The sequence below is a fragment of the Austrofundulus limnaeus genome, unplaced genomic scaffold, assembly GCF_001266775.1.
Source record: "Austrofundulus limnaeus strain Quisiro unplaced genomic scaffold, Austrofundulus_limnaeus-1.0 Scaffold3, whole genome shotgun sequence".
NCBI lineage: Eukaryota > Metazoa > Chordata > Actinopteri > Cyprinodontiformes > Rivulidae > Austrofundulus > Austrofundulus limnaeus.
Genome location: NW_013952405.1, coordinates 5264733 through 5284226, shown reverse-complemented (window position 1 = coordinate 5284226; position 19494 = coordinate 5264733). Strand labels below are relative to the sequence as shown.

Sequence of the window (19494 nt, the reverse complement as noted above, 5' to 3'; positions counted from 1 at the left end):
AGAATTAAAACGATTGACAATGCATGTAAAAAAATCTCACTAGTATATTTTGGTTTGAACAACGGGTTTATTTAAAGACTATAGCAATTCCCTGTAAAAAGTGAGGAAAAGAGCATCTTACTCTGCATTTCCATGGGTCAGATGGAAGAGAGTCCATGGCTGGCTGAAGACAGAAGGTGTGGTATCCCTTATCACAAGCATCACAAACCAACATTTTGGAGTCTTCCCCTGGTTGTCTGAGAGCAATAATCATTGAGAGAGATTTTTTTCTTAGTACAAGCATAACGGTTTTCTTTTACACATTGAACAAATGACCATGTTCCAAATATGTGAGCAGTGCAACTCAAGAGTACACGCTCACCTGCAAGTCTGGCACACTTTGCACTCGGGACACTGCCATCCTGCTCGTTGAATAGGTGTGGCACCAATTTCCAGACAGGTCGCATGATAATGTAGGCCACAGCCCGTGCAGAAAAGCAATTCTGTGAGCTCCCCAACAGAGTCACACACTGCACACCAAGCCTCCTCTCCAGCTATTTACAACATACACACACAAAAAAAAACAATGAAGAACTATTAAATGATCATATCTGTGAAGGTARATTAAATAAATACAGGACAGTGAAAAGTGAGATTATTTTCAGCAAGCAAAATAGATTTTTACAATTTAAGACATAGTGCCATTATAGTTTCTGATCACTTTTTAAGTAAGGATAAATATGCAGCTAATTAACAATGGCGCGCTTGAAATCTCTTAGAAGACAAAAATCAATATTTCTTTCATAATTTATCACCTCCTTAATGTAATATTATATGATATAGTTTTTGGTAAATACTGGTCCTCCTACCCAGCTCCTCTGCCTTGTCTATGTGCTCTGGACAGAGAAGAACCAACTGCTTCATGGACTGGAAGGATCCACTGGCTGCCGAACACGGGAAGTGGTAGAATCTTGAACAGTCCTCTATGTGGCATCGTATGGTTGCCCCCAGCCTTTTGCAATAATCACAAAGCTGAAACAAATCAACGGTAGCAAGCATTACTTACTTGTACAGGAGTGTRTTCATTTAATTACTTTATTATACCTTCTATGGAACATCAAAAGATGGTACACTTACTCGCTGTGTCCCTGAGATAACAGCCTTATCCACATTCTCCAGCTCTTCATCCTCTGTTTGCTTTACCTCGTCTGACCACACTGCACACCAGTGGTGAACCCAACAACCCCCTGTTTGTTATAAAGCCATACATCAGCATAATGTCTAAAAACATCTCAAGTTCAACAAATATCCACCTTGTATCTACTTGAAGAAAATGATTTGTTAATAATGTTTACATTCCACTTCATTTTAATACAAATAATATAGTGACATGTTCAAAGTTCAACCTGAGTCATCAAAGAGTGCCGTCAGACAAGAAGAGTCAGAAAACCCAATGGAAGACAGGTCATCATTTCCAGGCTCTGGCAGTGGGAAAGCTGATGGCTTGAGAGRTGGCCGCTGAGAAGACGACCTAAAGTGTCGCAGTTCCCGCTGTCCATGCAAGCTCCGTTCCACACAATTACAGAGCGCACAGGCACGAGCACTCTCTCTGCTCAAGCACAAACAAAAATAAACACAAAGAAGAGGTTTGGTTTACAATCAGCAACATTAATGGGGGGAGCTGTAAGCACTTTGGCTTTTCTGGTGTGAAATCAAGAGCTTACATAGGTGTGCTRGAAGGAGCTGCAGTAACACCAGACTCATCCTCAATCGCACAAGAGGCCTTGGACGACTCATTGGGAGAAATGGGCTGATTTGCAGAGGCATTGTCATCAGCTGGGCAAAGAGTGAAAAATAGATACAAACGTTTGATCCCCTGTCACATCAAATTAAAAATCACATTCTATTAGAAWAAGAAAACAGTGTGCTAAGCACAYAGAAAAACGTTACCTGTTGGTTCAGAGTCATTTTCTTCGCAGTTCGACTTCTGCTCGTCCATTCCCCGCTCTGATTTTGACCTCTTTTACAGAGATCTACAATTTAAAAAACATGCACAGCTTCAGCTTTCAGTGTYGATCAAATAGATAATTACTTCCTACATAAAATCAATGAGTGCTAATGTCAAAATCACTAAGCCTTTGTTATCAGTGCATTACTAAGGGAATCATGTTTCCAATAATAAAATTAAAAAAAAAAAACTCAAAATTAATGGTTTTCTTATAAAAGCAGTTTGTTAGCATCCAGGTTTAACCTTTAGTGAGATAATGCAGGGCAATGTTTGTGATATAAAAAACGTTGATGTTTAAGTGTTTTTCATCGTATAAACAAACCACCATCTTCCAAAGGCAAACAATGCAAACTACTCCCTTATCGACACAAAAGTGTTTCAAATAAAAACCACACATAACAGAACTGGGTCGATACATTATGGCTGCTTTAGGTTTAACCCGCACGAGTTTCTTGTCTTAAAATGAACGCGTTTGTAGTAATTAATGCAACCGAGATTTTACGCAAACTCACAAAAAAATAGCGCGAAGGTTACATTGTGAGAAATCTATCGTGACCCGCTTTAACAATCGTACTTAATTACCGAGCGATGCATAATCCAAGACGATGAATTCCKCCGTGGGCAAAAAAGCACTGCAGGTTGGAGCTAAAAAATTGCGTTTTGATAAATAAAACAAGCAGAAATCGGGGTACACAAAGAAAATACAACTTCCGTATGTGGAGCTTCCTGTTGCAGTAGGACTCCGTCCGTGTAGAAGCTCGTCATGCGCAGCATAGTTCCGCTTTGAGATTTCACGCTTTTCTTTGCTTTTCTTTTTTTAACAAAACGCTGTCAAACAAACAATGGACGTCGACTTTATTTAACCCACATTGGCGGATGTTTAAAAAGTAAAAAAGAAAAAATTCAAAGGAGCTGATTGCCGTCCATGAGACAAGTAGATGAAAATGTCGCTTTTTAAAATGTATACCGCGATCGTTTTTGGTGGATTACAAAACTATTATTGTGTCATATTTTAAAAACAATACGACACGTTGTTATCACACACACATTTTGTAATGTTTCCTTTTCAGACCCTCGGAGGCAAATAAACGCAGAAAAGAGGCAGACTTCTTGTGCGCTTTTTGCTGAATCAATTACAATTTACAATATTTAAATTATTTAMTGCGATATAAAAGCAAACATTCTGCATTCATTCATCATAACTGTACTTACTAAGAGACAAAATAACTAACCGCTAATGATCAAATCTTTATATTTAAATTGGGAACCAGTCACATCAAGCTGAATGGTCCTAGATGACGAGTATGTCACCATTAAAAACAACACTAAATGAATAGCGATGTAAGGGAGGCAATGGTATTTGAGTGCAGCAGCACAAAATATAAAACTATAGAGCTGATAGCAATTGAACTGAAAGCGCAGTGAGGACMATACATTAAATGGAATGTACACAAACAGAAAATCAGATGTGCTTTTCGCTTTTGCCATGCTATGTTTTAATCCCACAGCCAGAACTTCCACAATGAGACTCAATGACAGATTAGCAAACTGTTTAATGCTTTTGAACACGATTTCTTTCAAGCCATTAAATCTAATATCRTTGCAGTCTTAAGCAAACGCATTTCTCAACTAAATACTAATGTCAAACCAAGGATCTCTGAATCCAAACACTAACCTTGCGCTCGAGTTTACGGAGACACTAAATGTGCTGCTTGACTCTAAAGTTGCTCGGAGCGAAAGTAATGACACGATGTCCACCACTCGTGTTGCAAACTCACTGGTTTGTAATGTTATTAAACAGTCACAGTGTGRTGCTTTGCAGCGCCACGCTAAAAGCTACCAAAATCTAATAACAGGATAATTACAGCGATGAGCACCATTTCTCGATGTAAACAGCGACTTTAAAGGGGTTGGTTCGACCCAGCAAATAGACACGTCCATGTCACTGGCGACAAACGGATACTGAAAAGCTAGAACTGCCAATGGTGACGAAGCAACAAAGTCTGCCTAAAAGACCAGATTATGTAGAACTATATTACTCACAGGAACAATTAGTTTTAAGAAACATCAGCTGCGTTTTGTGAACGTCGTAATGTGGAAATAACCAGTGTATAATTACTAAAAGTGATCACCCAGGTGACATAACTAGCTTCCCAGCAATTAGATATACACAAAAGGTCCGGGCTTGCAGCTAATTGCTACATATAGCAGAGCTAACACCGGTTTAAGGTCAGTGTCTCAGATGTACATGCTTGCAAGATGTTGAGCCATGTTACATATAAATTACTCACCTTATAAAAACGATATAGCCTCCTCATGCATCAGCAAAATCCCGTGAGCCACACAGCGTCCAGAAATGCTGAGGGTTGCTTCATTTTGTGTACCGGGACTAGCCGGCTGCTGTGCTGTGAGAGTGGGGGAAGTGCAAGTCGGCGGAAGGCAGGCTGCGTTAGCTGTTTAACTAGATGCTGTTGTTACCAAACTAACTAGCAGCTAGTGCTTTGTATAGAGTCGCCATATGCAGTCGGGGACCTAATAAACTTAAGCACAAGTCTTCGTCCGGTCCAAAAAAGAAAAGAAAAGAAATGTTTCCCGGGGCTTCACGCAGTGGCTCCTTGAATTTAGCTTGAAGGCTAACATTAGCTAGCTTCAGCTGTGCTGTGGAATCTCGCTCTAGACTCAAGTTTGCATATATAGTGTATCCGGAAATGGCCGCACTATATACTTTGTTGACGCGTCAGAAATTATACTTTCCTTATAGATTTGATCTACTGCAGACTTTCATTTAAGTAAATTTGTAGCTTAACTTTGCTCGGGTACCCTTGTATGGGTCACTAGCATCTCCACTTCACTGCGTCGCGTCCCCACACGGCCGTTCCGCTAATAGCTAACCACTGCTAGCTTTGCTCGGCAAAACTACGTCAAAAAAACATTTCATGCAAACGAACGAGCATTAATTATGCTTTATCTATGCACATTTGTAAATGCGTTGCAGCCTCAAATATATCAGTCAACAAATCTTTTCAGTGGCCAAGTAATTTTGCGCGTTTGGGTTTTATTTTTGGAAAACGCAATCACTAAAATATGGTGGCTATTTAGATATTAGGTCATTAGATTGTCGAATCCTAGGAAGCCATTTTTCACAAGATTATGATTGTAAGATAAGAGCTGCACTGGCGTGCTGCTGGTGRGTGGTTTTGTTGGGTTTCATGATGAATAGCAATCTTTTGTTTCAACGAAATTCATTACTTCTACATTTTATATCGTTTATAAAACTGTACAACAAACTTGATGCCATTAATCACATTTTTTCATGATTCAGTCTTTAGTTCCAGCCATACAACGTGCATTCATCCGAATAAATTACCTACATGCAGGTTAAAATGAACTGCATTTAATTTGGTTCACTCAGCCGAATAAATCAGTAAGTTCGTTTGGAGGCATTTTCATTTGCATTTAGGTTATTTGTGGCTAAAATGCATTAACAGTTAGTATGTAAATTGGTTAAAATTGAGTTGGTTGATGAAACCACCGCATCCTGCAGTTTACCCTGTGCAACTCGTTACCACAGATATTTTCCTTTTTAACAGGAAACTAAAGATTAGTTTAGTTGCTTGTGTAAATAAGGTCTAAATGTTTTACAGTACAGATTTAAAAAGTGTTAGAGAGGTGGGGATTGGTTTGTTACCCATGCTGTGAGAGGGGGGGAAACAATGGTTTGGAAAGAAGTGCAAAAAAAAAAMCTCACTTTCTTTTAACCTAAGCTGCTACCATGTGGCAAACTGAATTCTAAATTCTAAGAAAAATAAAGGTTTTCTGTAATCAAAGTTGTACAGATGAGGGCAAAAAAAAGTCCTCCTGAAACACACAATCCTAAAGCGTGAAAACGTCAGTCCTACAGGAGTACTTCGGTTCTATGATGATACGAACCTCTTCTTATGATCCCAGGGTGAAAACAAAGTGGACTAAATGTTGCTGGGATGTTCCTGCACATTTCAGTTTTGTGGTGCGAAGGTTACCGTTTTAATCCACATCTGTCTCTGGCCTACAGAAGAATTTGCAAGTGTRAATTAAAAGAAGAGCCTGTGGTCAAACAGCTCAGATGTAATGGTAATTTAATGATACTTTACCTCTATTTGATGAGCACACAGTGTAACAGACTGAATCTTTTAGGAAAATGAATACTCCAACTTGCTGGAGGGTGAACTGTTGCTGATCTTACACCAAAAGAATGCTATGATATTAACAAAGGTGTCAAAAACCTAACAAATTAAAGGACAAGTAGAATATTAATTATCTTCAGCTATGCAAACTTAACCAAGAACAATCTTAATTTTGAAACAATCTGTGCTTGCAGTGAAACATAGACACACTGACTGAGATGTTTCCATTTTAAGATGTAATAATTCTTGTAGATGGTATCTAATATTGTAATTCTCTGCYTAATTGATGAGAGTGATTTGAAAACTGAGAATGAATGAAAGAAATAGTTGAATTATTTGTGCAGATGTCTCCCAAACTGAACAATTCTGTTAAAGAACAAACACAAACCACAGAACCTCAGTGGTTTTGAGATGATAACTGAACCGTTGACAGCTGCTCTTTATGAAGTCGAAACAAACAAAAAAAGAAAGTACACATTTCATCCATGGATAGTTAAAGTCCCATGTTTGCACAGTGGTACCACATCGAAGAACTCATGGATGGTTTGTACCAGTGGTTTCGATCAGAAGTGGTTCTGTGTGGTCAGCTAAAGCTTTGCCTGAATGTGAGGTGAGCATGTTTTCATTTTGAAAATAGGGTATTACTGGTCCCACTGACAGGATTACTTAATTCCCCATTCAGCTTTAGGAAAATTGGATTAGATTGCAGGGGGCTGAGTCTGGTTAGACAGCAACAGCTGATTGGTGGGCGGATGTAAATAGAGGCTGGAATTTGGACACCGGGTCACTCTTATTGGCCAGGCGGCGAAGCCAGCGCTTTCCCATCTGGCTCCTGCTTCAAGGATAATCCCCTGGAATACCTTCACAGCTGTTTACAACAGAACATAAACTAAAAGAGGAAAAAAATGGATATTTTAATTTTCTGTGACCTTTAATGTTTTTAACAGTTATACATCAAAGGCAAATTAAAAAATGCACTGTCAGAGTTTTGATAATCCAATATTTAGTCTCTTAAAATTTCACAGTTCATTTTGGCCTAATTTCCCTCTGGGATCAATAAAGTATTTTTGAATTGAATTGAATTGTTTTCCTTAAAATACTCAATGTAAATATCAAAGTCAAGTCTCTTAAGAATATATTCATCAATAAAAACGACATACAATGTTTAGTTATTTAACTCTATATATTCTTGACTTGCTTTGCAAAGGGTTGTAAAATAAGTTAGTGTTTGTCAAGTTAAATTTTAATAATTAAAGCTGTCAAGTTTATGGAATGTTTGGTGTGATTCCAAGGAAAATTTAAAGCACTGTATTAATTCCTCCACAAGGGGGTGTATAAGCTCATACCTTTCTCAAGTCAAGTCATGAACTCTTGGAGAATACAGTCTGTCAAAGGAAGAATTATTTATTTWAAAAAATTTAATATTTGCATTGTGATGCCAAAACTAGGTGTAAAAAAAAAAGTATAAATGTGCAACAATGTAAACATTTATTTCAGGCACAAACTTGAGGAATTTGCACAGATAAAAGTATCTTTTTCTGGGAAGCCTCAAAGAAGCCATTGACGCAAGAGAGTTTGCTAAAAGTCAAAGTTGTGGAACAGAGAGGAGAATATTAAGTATGTCTGAGCTTCTYATTAACCCATTAGATTACCAGATTTCCACACAAAGGCTGCATGACTGCAACATTCACGAGGCTCGACTAACAGAACTTTAAAAAAAAGTTTAAATCCAACAATACCTCCCTTTAAATGATATAATTTACTTCAAAGTTAAATTAAAAACAAACTATTGTTTCACAAAAAAAGAAATTTTTATTTGTTTTGTGATAAGACACATACAAGACGTGGAGTTATTATAAATGCAACCTTTATATATATTATGATTCAAGAAGTACAAAAATAAAAGTTCTGTTGTACTGAATACATTGACATTAGACTTTTATACCTTTTAAGTAAAAAAATAAGAAACAGATAATGTACAAATAGGCTAATATACATTGATTTTGGCACAGACCAATTGTTTATTATATCATTCATAGACTCAAGAACTGTATGTTTACAGTAGAATACAAACAAGAATCTGATAAATCATTCCAGTGTTTTTTTAATTCATAGTTCTTAGTATATTATTTATTTTCAGTTTTTGGCTTTTAAGAATTTGATAAATTAAAGTCTAAAAAGATGCAYGCTACTCTGTAGAGTAACCTAGCATACCAGTGAACGTCTGTTTGTCTTTGCAGGGCGTGCTTTTTTTGGATTTTCATCACGAGAGGTTTACTAAGATTGTCCTGTTTGTTCAGAATGTAATTATTTTCATATATATCTGCATTGTCCTTCGTGGTCAAAGTGCTATAACATGTTGCAGTCTCAGTGCAAGCTTTTTTATAGTCAATGGTCTTTACTCCCGTTGTCATCGTCTCCCCCCAGAGTAGCCGATTTAACGAGTAGAGGAGTCGCAAAGGTCCAAATGCCCAGTGTGCCAGTCTGTGGTCCTCCAACAGGGCATAGCTGGAGACCAGAACCCCATCGACAAACAGAGTTCCAGCTTCTGTCAGGGGCGCATACACTCCCACACTGTCCGTAACTGAAACGGACACTATTTGGGATGGTCGCGTTTGACCGCTTTCTGTACTGATGAGGACACAGTCTCCGGTTTTAGCTCTGCTCGCAAACCAAGCCTGGTACCCTCTCCCATCGTGCCGGCAGTCGGGGACCAGAAAGACTAAGTGATGAGGAGTTACGACCAATCTCTGTCCATCTTCTGTATCCAGCGACAGAAAGGTAGACCGGCTTTCTTTGACCTGGTGCAGAAACACGAGGACTTGGCTGTACACAATTTGTCCCGTTTCCGACAGGGCCAGAACCCTGTCGCCAGGGGCCAATGAAGACAGAGTCTTCTGCATCCCTCCAGCAAGAGTCACCCGGGCACAGCCTGGGAAGCAACCACCTCTTTCCACAGCCTCAGATTTATCTACAAAAATATTGTCAGAAAACAAACAACACACTGTCACACCACTTACTAGCATATATATTTCCCAATTTAGAACAGCGGCATAAAATCTCCCTTAAACTCACCAGATTTTACCGAGCAGTGGACATGATGCTTGGACTCGTAGTAGACCCAGTCAAATCCTGCTTCCACAGCCAGCTGAGCCAAGAGCCCATACTTTTCTGTTTCCCTGTCGTCAGTGGTTATATCCACAGCCCGGCCTTCATAGTGCAGAGAGCCTTGGGGATGGTGACCGTCTTCATCCCAGGCTTCCGTCACACGCAGGTGCACCCCTGGCCACTGGTTCATCACTGCAATGGCCAACCGGTTCAAACAATCCTTACATCGCTGCAAAAAAGAACAGAGGTGATTGTACATAAACAACTTTGTGTTCAAACAATTATTTGTCTGCCAGAAAGCTGGACAAAGTTATATTTATGAACCTAAGTATTTCAATATACTGTCTTCAAATGTAGACATCCTTCTCTAGACTACTTTGTTAAAGACCATCTCACTTTGCACAAACAATCAGAGTGCAACCTACTGTAGCCAGTTTGGCACATTCTTTGGCCTTTTCCACAGGGTGACAGAATAATCAAGGCCATTCTCTGCCTTTCCAGCTTGTTCCAGTCTTGAGTTACACACTTTCACCCCTGAGACATTTGATCAAATACGTGCACAGTGACTTTTAACACCCCCGTGGGACCATAATGTTGCAGACTGTGTCATCATTGTCACAAAATAGACGACTGGGAGGAAAAAGAAAAGAAATGATGACGCCAGCATCTGAGGTGATACACTCATCGTCAGGTCTTGTATTTCACTTGTGACCTAAGAGGGCACAGGTCTCGTGGTCTAAAAGTTACCCTTTCAAGATGACGGCAAAAGACGAAGAGCGTGAGCAGAAGTTTGGTGAGAAGAAAGCGTGGTGGAGGAGGGTAGAGGTTGAATCGAATGGGGAGGCCAGAGGGGAAGAATGTATGGGCACGGACTTGGGAATGTGACAGCCAAGAGTGAGGGGCAGAAAACAAACTGGGTACATTTCTGCCACAGCGCCATTGAGGAGAGGCGTTTCATTGTCACAACTACAATAGTCGCCTTTCCAACGGTGCCATTACTTCAGCAGGCGGGAATTTTGTATAGGCGACCCCTCTGAGTTTCCAAAATGATGCACAAAGAGCGTCTTTCACATGTGGGCAATAAAAAAGGAGACATACACACACTCGAGTTGGGTACCAGGAGGGTACACATATACAATTACAGATGTTCATCACATACAATCACTCTGGGGAAGGGAAGAAACACAGATTTACATCCATAATAATCKCTGAGACTTTCCAGAAGTGGGGCTTTAGAAATGTCAGTGTTGCCTATGACTTGAGAGTCATCTCTAAGAAATAAAAGAAAAAAAGGTGCCACACTTATACAGATCATTTATATATATGTAAAAAGCTTAAGACAAGTTTTAATGAGGAACTATTAAATGATGTACTGGTCTTATCTCTACAAAAACTGTGAGGAAAGACTGGTTCAAACACTCGACTTCTCTGTTCAGAACCTGCCAAAAAGCAGGTAGCTGAGGCTTCAGCAAACAATGAATGAGATCATATGGTTGGATCTCAAGGTGACATAAAGTGGCTGAGCTGTAGGCTTCATTTGACCCCTTCCTGTAAGGAAAGTTCATACAGGTGCAGAGAGAGGATACACCTGTCAAAGAATCTATTAGTCAACCTGCTGAGGTGAACTTCAGTGCAAGATTTTGTTCCTGAGGGYGTTTCTGTGGTTAATCCGTCTCACCTTAGTCATGAAGCGGTCTGCGCTGGTGTTCTCCTCATCCTTGAAGACAATGTCTGGATTGTAGTTGCACACCAGCTGGTTGAAGCGCTCCGAGTTGCGCGTGATCTTGCCCTCCGCTCTCCCGCTGGCCCCGATGTTGTTTTCTGAGAAGTTGGGGGAGAACTGCTTGTAGTGCATGGCCGTGAGTTTCCTGGTCCTGGAACGCATGCCGTACCCAGGGCCTGGCCCACATCCTTGGACCAGCCAGGCGCAGGTCCACACCACAAGCAGGCCGAGTGGTGCCACCAGACGGGCCCACCAGAACCGCTTCATTGGGTAGTCTTGGGGCGTCCTGGGGTCAGACGCTCACAGGTGATAGCCCAGTTCCAGGGGTGAGTGACAGCAACTGAATGAGGGTCAGGTCTTGGTCCATTCCAAATCATGGGAGATTAGTCCTGATATTTATAACATAAATATTTACAGAAGACTGCTGGAGCAAATAGGCGTCACTTAAAAAAACAACAAAAAATAGATCTTTTATTGTTTTTTGTTTTTTATTGTTAAAGATGGAAGTGAGCAAAACCAGTGCAGAAACAGATGACTATTTACTGAAGTTTGGCATCAATTTTTCAAAATGAACCCAAAAAAAAGGAAAAAAATTGAAGAAGTTTCTGAGAAGTTTCACCTTATGACTTTGCTATGAAATGAACGACATCTCCCMGTGTCCTCCTCACGCAGGTGGTTTTTAAGGGTCTCTCCACGCAGTTTCCGGTTCAAATTAACGCACACCTGAAGTCTGACGGCTCCTCTCACTGTGTGGAAGTTGTTTTATGACCGCTCCTCTCTATGTTTTCCTCTGTCCACCCAGGTAAATATCCTCTCTCTTTTTTTTCCTCCGCTCCTCCTTCGTCCACCTTTTCCCTCCGCCGCGTCTCTGCGCTCTTGGCCACCTTTGCGCCAGCCATTTAGAGCGTCCGGACATGATTGCCCTCCTTCCTCTGCGCGCTCCCTCCACCGCAGCACACGCCTCCAATTCAGCAGATGGTGAGCTCACACACACATCTCCTTCCCGTGTGTGTGTTAGCAAAATATCTCTTAAACCACTGGACGGATTTTAACGAGACTTTCAAAAAGTAATTATCGGATATTCATCTACAACTGATTAACATTTGGAGTCGATTCAAGATGGCCGCCTGAGCTAATTATGCTTAACAAACATTTAAAATAGCTTTAATTCAATCCTTTTAACAGATATTAAGCTAAAATTTAATAGCATCTGAGTTTTGTCTATAAGTTATACTTTGAGTGCAACACATTGCTCAACACTTGTTTATTTTTGCTTAAAACCTGGATTGATAGCAAAATATCTCATGAACCATTGGATGGATTTTAATGAAACTTTCCAAAATTAATACATTTATATTAATCTAAAACTGAATAACATGTGAGATCAATCGGATACAAGATGGCCGCCACATCTAACTAACATTAGTAAACACAAATTTGGCTATCAAGTTAGATAGAGCTAAAATTTGCTGTGGTCATAGCTGAAATTAGTCACAGTGTTAAAAAAAATACACAAATCGTGTTTAAAACTTTGCTGTGTAATGCAGCAGAAACTGCTTTTGCATAATATTATGTTCATTTCAATGATAAATCTACAAAAGGCTAATGTAAWAACTTTTATTTTTATAAAAAGAACCTGAATGTCTTAAGACCTTACATGACCTTCCTTTTCTTCACTCTTCCCACCCATCCCACTCTGCTGGTTTTTATTAGACAGAGTTGAAGGTGAGGGTCTGACAACACAAGTGTCCTGCCTCACYATCCCCCCACCGCCCCACTCCTGACCATGACTTACAGTGTTGCCTTCCTGTGTTCAGGGAGCCAGCCTGACCCCACCTGATACCCCGCTGAACCCCCAGGACCCCTACACTGGAAACACCCCTCAGCCAAACTGTCACGTTATTATTTTTATCCACCTCCAAACAATGGCTGGGAGACCCGTGAAAYGTGTCAGATGATGCCAGACAAGGAGCACAAAAAGAGTGATACCGTGTCTCAAGGGTGTGACATCAATAATCATGCAGGAAAGCTTAAATTAATGAGAGGTCAAACGTCAGAGTGTTGTCGCACTTTTTCTAGCTTCCTGGCTTCATCCAGTCTTTTTATGGTTCATCTCAGTCGTGCACTTCTGCTTGTTTTCATGCCTTTTTAATACAAATGAAGCATCTAATGAAGTCATTAAAAGTGCACGTTTTCTTTTTCTTGCTCAGGTCACAGAGCTCCGCCGGGTCGTAGAAAGGCATCCTTGTTGGGGGGGGGGAGCTTCTAAGATGATCCCAGGATGTTGTGGGGAGGGACGGCAGGGGCTAAAAAGGCTGCATCTTCCTGTCTTTACGGTAAACACAGACGAAGGCTTTAGTCTGGCTCAGACGACACAGATGAGAGATCTCAGCCCTCCTAACAAATGCGGGGACTCAATCAAAAAAAAAAAAAAAAGAGCAACAAACACTTTCATATCTCCAATCAGCCACTCCACAGTGTTTCTCTTCAAAGGCGTGCAACAAAAAGAGAAGGAAAAAAAAGAGAGATTTCCATCTGGCATGAAAGGGAAAGGAAGGAAGCAAACATCTGTGAGCAGGAGATGGAAATAAAGTCATTATTATTAGTTTTTATTTTGGTGCCTGCTCCCCCTTCTGCCTCTTTTTTGGCATTTCACTCCCTTCTTTCAGGATGGGAGTACATGGCCGGGTGAATGGATTCGTTTCCTGCTCTAGCCACGGTGCAAGAAAACGAGATCTTTCCTGCTTGGGTGAGCGTTCCCTGCTTTGTTCTGAGCGAATGTTTTCACCTGAGCCACTAATCAAACACCAACTGGATGTGGCTTCAAAAGTTAATCAATTGTAGCTGTTCAGTTACTGATTAGTCTCTAAAAGTGTCATTGAAATCCAGCCGGTGGTTCATGAGATATTTCGCTAACAGACAAACAGGGATGACTCCAGCAGTTAATGCCAGGATTTTACTTGAAGATGATGAATAATGTTTTGTTATTGTCAAAGTGTTTGTTGGGAATGACACTCAGCTACTACTACACCAAATTTTAGCTCATTTTATAAAAAACTGGTGGAGTTACAGCCTTGTTTTGTGTTTCTAAGGTGTGATGGCTGTGGTGGTCATCTTGAACTGGGTCAACTCCAAAAGTTAATCAGTTATAGAGGCACATTTACTCAGTACATTCTGATATTTTCATTAAAATCCATTGTGTTTTTTGAAATATTTTGCTAACAGACAGTTGATTCATTTGACAGTTGATAACAGACAGTAAATAATGTCAAGGCTTTAAACACAGATCTTGTGTGATTAATTATTCTCAGATTATAGGTTGGGGATGAGTCTCAGCTACTACCACATCAAATTTCAGCATCAGAATTGTTTCTGATGTTCAAAATTAATCAGTAATAGTTACTTTCTGAAAGCTTTATTAAAATCTGTTCGGTGATTCATTTCGCCAACAACGCAAACATGTTCACACACGAGCAAATGATGGTTTTGCCTTTGGTAGCGGGCTGTAAAAGTTAACAGAAAAGTTTAGCTAAAGATCACAGTTTTCTTTTTCCTTTTGTGTGACGCATTTTTCAGAAAATAGAACTTGTATTTTTTTTTGCTGGCGCTGACATTTCGAGTGTTTGTCTTTCTCTCGGAGCTGAATAGACACTCTGCAGGAGCAGCTTCCTCTGATGGAGGCCGTCTTAAGGGTGTGTGGAGAGAAAAGTCAAGAAGCTGCCATTTCACCCTCACATGTTCCAGTCACACACACACACACACACACACACACACACGGACACACACATCCTCACTCCGAGCCCACGGCTGCACCACCCTCCTCACTGTCTCTCCGTGCGTTATCAGTGCAGGAAGAGGCAGGGTGGTGCTTTCAGATGTGGCTGCACACGCTGGATGATTCCTGGCTTCTGGGTTTTTGGCTTTGAGCTGCAGGTTCCACCAGTCACTTTGTGTTTTGAGCTGTAAAGCTGAAAAACATTTCTGTAAACACATTTCATTAAACGCGTTTTCAGACGATGCTGCACAAAGTGGACAATAGAATTAGAGGGTTGGAACTTCCTGGCTGCAGACGAGCAGGTCAAAGGTCAGATAAGACCTACCTTACTGGGTGAACTTGGCCCAAAGAAATTGATTGACTGAGAGTTTTCTGCACAGCTGAAAGAAACCGTGGTCGTGCGTTTCTCCTCGAGTCACGCTAGAGCTTTCCCGACAAAACAAAGGCCCCCACGTCGTGTGAAGCGAGTGTGCCGTGAGTGTGCACACAGGATGGCGGGCGGCTGCGGCCAAACGGACAGTGCGGACCCATTATCAGTTGATTAGCGAGCAAGTCTCGCCTTTTCCTGAGTGGGTCCATATTAGCAAGTGTAGAAAAGAGGGAATAATAGCCCCTAATGCACTTTGGCTCGCGCTTCAAACGGGCCGACTGTCAGGAAGGCTAATCTGCCCCCCTCTCCCCCCTTCATTCGTGTGTTTTGACAATAAAGATAGCCTATCTCATCCCATTACAAGCTGCCAGTTTCCCGCCTTGTTCCCGATACGCCTGACATCGAGTCCCATGGAGTGTGTCACCCACTGGGACCAGTGGGACACTTTCATTGAACTGCGCTTGACCTTTTATGATGATGGTAAAATGGTTAGGGTTTAAATGTGCTCACCAACCTTAATGACAAACACTACAAACTAAAAGAAACTTTCATTATGAATTCATTAAAACATTGATTTAACAGACATGATTAGAACATTTTCTCATTAGCATGAGACAAACCATGATATTTTGCTAACAGAGACAAATGAATACACTCACCACACAGACACAGGCAAATACACATCTGCTTATTTTTGATGTCAGCAATGGGCCACAAAAAAGTAGAGACACAAAGACTGGATACTTTGTGGCGGCTGTGGCAGAGTGGTTAGGGGAGTAGTCCTGGAACTGGAAGGTCGCTGGTTCGATCCCCCGTCCAGCTGTCTCAGTTGTCCTTGGGCAAGACACTTCACCCCTATGCCTCTGATGTGTGTCCCATCAGTGTATGAATGTGATTGGCACTGATTAGTCTCCATAGACTGATTGTACGCTAGCTTTGTAGAGACCTACTAGAGTGCTGTGTGAATGGGTAAATGAGGGCACAGATTGTCGTATGAAGCACTTTGAGTGTCCTGGATGGATAGAAAAGCGCAATATAAATACAGTCCATTTACCGTACTCCACTCACATTATTCTTAAAACTCTTGTCTTCAGTGGTGACAGGTGATGATGTCAAAATTGGGATTAAAGAGAGAGTTCAGACATGAATGATAATGATGGCAAACTTCAATTAACTGTAAAGTATTTTGAACATTAAAAACATTTTTTTTTGTTAAATTCAGTACAAGAATTTAAGAAATTACTGCCATATTATCATATAACCTGTACATGACAACATCACAAATCTGTAAATCTAGTCTGGATTTTGGTTTTGGTGGCCAACCTCCACCACCACATGGTTACATCATTAAAAAAATTTCTAGAAGCCCCACTGCTAAGGAGAACTTTGAAGATGAGAAGCAGTTGAACTCCTGCTCAGACCTAACTCAACGGTGAACTAACAACTTTTGAGTTTGTTGCCGAGGTCCCTTTTAGACAAAACGGAGTTACTCAGTTCTGGAAAGAAGAATTAGAATAATCACCATAATATGGGAAACTCTGAGCACAGATTCTGATCTGTGAAAAACCTCAAATAAAAGAAGTTCAAGCAGCACAGAAGAGACTGAAGGCCTCAGCGCAGGTTAGCTTTTACCCAATCTTCAGCCGTAAAGGGTATGTTTGATTACCAGCGACAATCACTCCGAATGTTCTTTTCTTTAGTGAGCCAGACAATGACTTTGGCATTTCTTTATAAAGCACACCTTTTATCTGATGTGTCACTTCCTCCGAGCCTCTCGGTGTGCCACTAATGGTGCAGTGACATTTCAGTTCATTTCCCTTTTCTCAGCTAAAGGAAGCGAAGTGCAAAAACAAAAGCTAAACTAAATAGGCTTAATTAAAACATCTAACAAAACAAAACAAGAAATGCAAACAGAAAAAAAAAAGATGAGGGTGAAGTTAATCAGAGCTGGAGGAATGGTCTTGAACAGACTTCAGAAAAGAGGAGGAGCGGAAACGAAAAATAAGAGAGGAAAAGGAATAGAAGGGAGGTGGGGGTGTCAAGGAGAGTTTTTTTTTTTTTTTTTTTGCTTTTGTTTTATTTTAATCTGGCGTTTGCATCGAAGTGGGGAAAGCGTGGGCCACGGCTGGAGTGGCGTCGTGGGTGGACACTGCTGACAGATGGCTCAAAATATTGCTTTCTTCTGCTCCTGATTAAAGAAGTCAAAGAACAGGGTGGAGGGACGCAGTGGACAGATGACCTTACCACACACACACACACAAAGTGTATTGCTCAGCCTTGTTACACTTTGTAAAAATGTAACAGTATCAAGGAGCTTACAGTAAAAGGCACATTGACGTGTAGCCGAAAAGATACAAAGTTAAAAACAAACAAATTTTTATTGCTTTCTCATAACACTGACGTTTAAAAACAAGAAAAAATCAGCTTAGAGAAAACGTGAAACATTTGAAAAGTAAACCTTTAACTTTTGTCTTTTAGAACTTGAAATATATTTTTTCTCTCATATTACAAACATAATGAATTCTTTTAAAACTAGTAAAATGTCATATGAATCCCACAACACCCATAAATAAAAGTAAAAAAAAAGGCAAACATCCCAGTTTAAAATGTCATTACATTCCCAGAAAAAAAAAAGAAAAGAAAAAAGCAATGGGTAAACTTTAGAGTGTTTCATATACAATGTATATATAACGAGAAGACAGTCTTCCACAACATGAAGGTTGGGTTTTAAGACATACTGCCCCCTGCTGGTCACACCAACAACCTGCTGATACAGCAGCTACAACAAACAGTGACACAAGGTCACCACACACACACACACACACACACACACACACACACACAGTGATGAGATGATGCTGATAACACAAAATTTATGCCATCATCACAAAACTGGGAAAGATCACAAGGCCTGAGAATCAGGATTGACATAAAAAAAAAGACATTCACATATTCAACTTGGTGTGCAACATGAAACAAAATAGACCATTCTGAAATGACTTTTGGTAAAGTTAATAAAGGTGAGATTTTACAGTAATAAGATATTGCACAGTCCCGCAGAAAACATCGTAAAGATTCACAGTTTGATTGGTTAAGGCAGGAGTTTTTTTTTCCTGATTAGTTATTAAACAGTTTCCTGGCTAACTTGTCACATTCAGTAGGTTTTATGTTCTCAAAAATAAAGTAAAAATCACAMAAAATACTATCCCATTTACATATTAACTACAAAATGCTACTAAACAAATCCCCAAAACATGGAAGCAAAGGTTTCCCTATCTTAAAACTGATAAGAGAAGATGAATTTATTGGGGAGTTTTCAAGAACAACTACTCTGTAAACGTGGAACAGGAAGAGGGATTTATGACACAGCTTTAACGTGACATGTCAGAATAACTCTGCTGACTTTATTGCTCAGCGTGGCAGGGCTGCCCGCATGGCTTCCATCTTTTTTCCTCCCTCCTCGTCTGCCTGTGATGACTCAGCTCGCAGCTGCAGCAGTACTTGCAGTCAAATGGCAGCACAATCTTGGATCCAGCATCAAAGCTGTGCTCCAACTGGACGCAACACAGACACACACCTGTGGTCGTCACCCCGTCCTGTCGTTCGGGAAAGACCCAATCAGAGACTGAGCCGTCGCTCCCTTTATTCCAAGAGGAGGCATGCTTGGAATGGCTCAGATTTTTTTAAATCTTAGAACAACACAGTTATGAGGAGAATAAAAGTCACTGGATTTTAGATAGTCCACTGGCCAGGAGGAGTCTGAATGGGATGGTGGACCGGGACACAGTTAAAGGCAGCCTGTGGAGTCCTGTGAGGGAAAAAAAAACAAGGAYATTCACAAAGTAGAACAATAAACTCTCAAAGGTAGGGCAAAACACTGATTTAAATGTAACTAAAGAAATGTGAATGCTTCATGCTGAAAACTTAAGCTGAAATCTGCCGAAATTGAGCTGAAAACCTTTTATAGGAAAAGTGTTAATGCAGCACTTTGAAAAGCTGTAAGAAGCAAAAAATTCTGCAGAAAAACAGTAAAAAGGAGCACAAATCTAGTTGAAAAGAGAAAACAGCTAAAAGCTAAAATATCTGAATAGATGAAAACATATGTAAGAAGCATACATACATAGCACTAGGTAGCAGGGAAAAAAATCATAAAAAGTAAAAAAAAACAACAGAAGAATAGCAGAAGCAGATCTTTAGCTAAAGTAGCATAAAACAGCTAAAATTAGCATAAAATAAGCTAAAGGTAGCAGCCACAATTTAAAATTAGAACCAAGATGAAATAGTTATAGTTGAAAAGTAGCTAACACAGAAACAAAGCTGAAAAAAACATAAAAAAGGAGCACAAATCTAGTTGAAAACAGTAAACAG

At 40.3% G+C, this 19494-nt stretch overlaps 3 protein-coding genes across 7 annotated transcripts in view; all 3 read right to left on the bottom strand.

Annotated features, from left to right (window-relative positions):
• kmt2d (lysine (K)-specific methyltransferase 2D) overlaps window positions 1-4868 on the bottom strand; it is a 28613-nt gene extending 23745 nt beyond the window's left edge. For 3 of the 4 annotated variants that reach the window (XM_014018872.1, XM_014018888.1, XM_014018897.1), the window contains exons 1-8: window positions 2570-2664; window positions 1930-2012; window positions 1704-1815; window positions 1386-1588; window positions 1117-1226; window positions 849-1011; window positions 362-533; window positions 122-236 (exon numbers count right to left, since the gene is read on the bottom strand). In XM_014018872.1, coding sequence (XP_013874326.1) covers window positions 122-236; window positions 362-533; window positions 849-1011; window positions 1117-1226; window positions 1386-1588; window positions 1704-1815; window positions 1930-1978 — 924 coding nt within the window. In that variant the 5' untranslated portion in view covers window positions 1979-2012; window positions 2570-2664. Of the gene's footprint in view, window positions 1-121; window positions 237-361; window positions 534-848; window positions 1012-1116; window positions 1227-1385; window positions 1589-1703; window positions 1816-1929; window positions 2013-2569; window positions 2665-4278 lie in introns of those variants that run through there. The other variant, XM_014018880.1, reaches the window with a different exon arrangement.
• A 3124-nt stretch (window positions 4869-7992) lies between these two features.
• On the bottom strand, window positions 7993-11968 carry dhh (desert hedgehog signaling molecule). Of its 2 annotated transcripts, XM_014018861.1 has the most exons (4): window positions 11601-11968; window positions 10937-11370; window positions 9226-9487; window positions 7993-9121 (listed from the first exon to the last, which is right to left on the bottom strand). In XM_014018861.1, the coding sequence occupies exons 2-4, from the start codon at window positions 11246-11248 to the stop codon at window positions 8301-8303; spliced, it is 1395 nt and encodes a 464-aa protein (XP_013874315.1). In that variant the 5' UTR covers window positions 11249-11370; window positions 11601-11968; the 3' UTR covers window positions 7993-8300. The 2 variants fall into 2 exon arrangements, with proteins under 2 accessions (XP_013874315.1, XP_013874306.1); XM_014018852.1 differs by having other exon boundaries at window positions 10937-11968.
• A 5517-nt stretch (window positions 11969-17485) lies between these two features.
• Window positions 17486-19494, bottom strand: part of lmbr1l (limb development membrane protein 1-like) — a 17833-nt gene continuing 15824 nt past the window's right edge. The window contains exon 17 of the mRNA XM_014018839.1: window positions 17486-18934. Coding sequence (XP_013874293.1) covers window positions 18849-18934 — 86 coding nt within the window. The 3' untranslated portion in view covers window positions 17486-18848. The remainder of the gene's footprint in view (window positions 18935-19494) is intronic.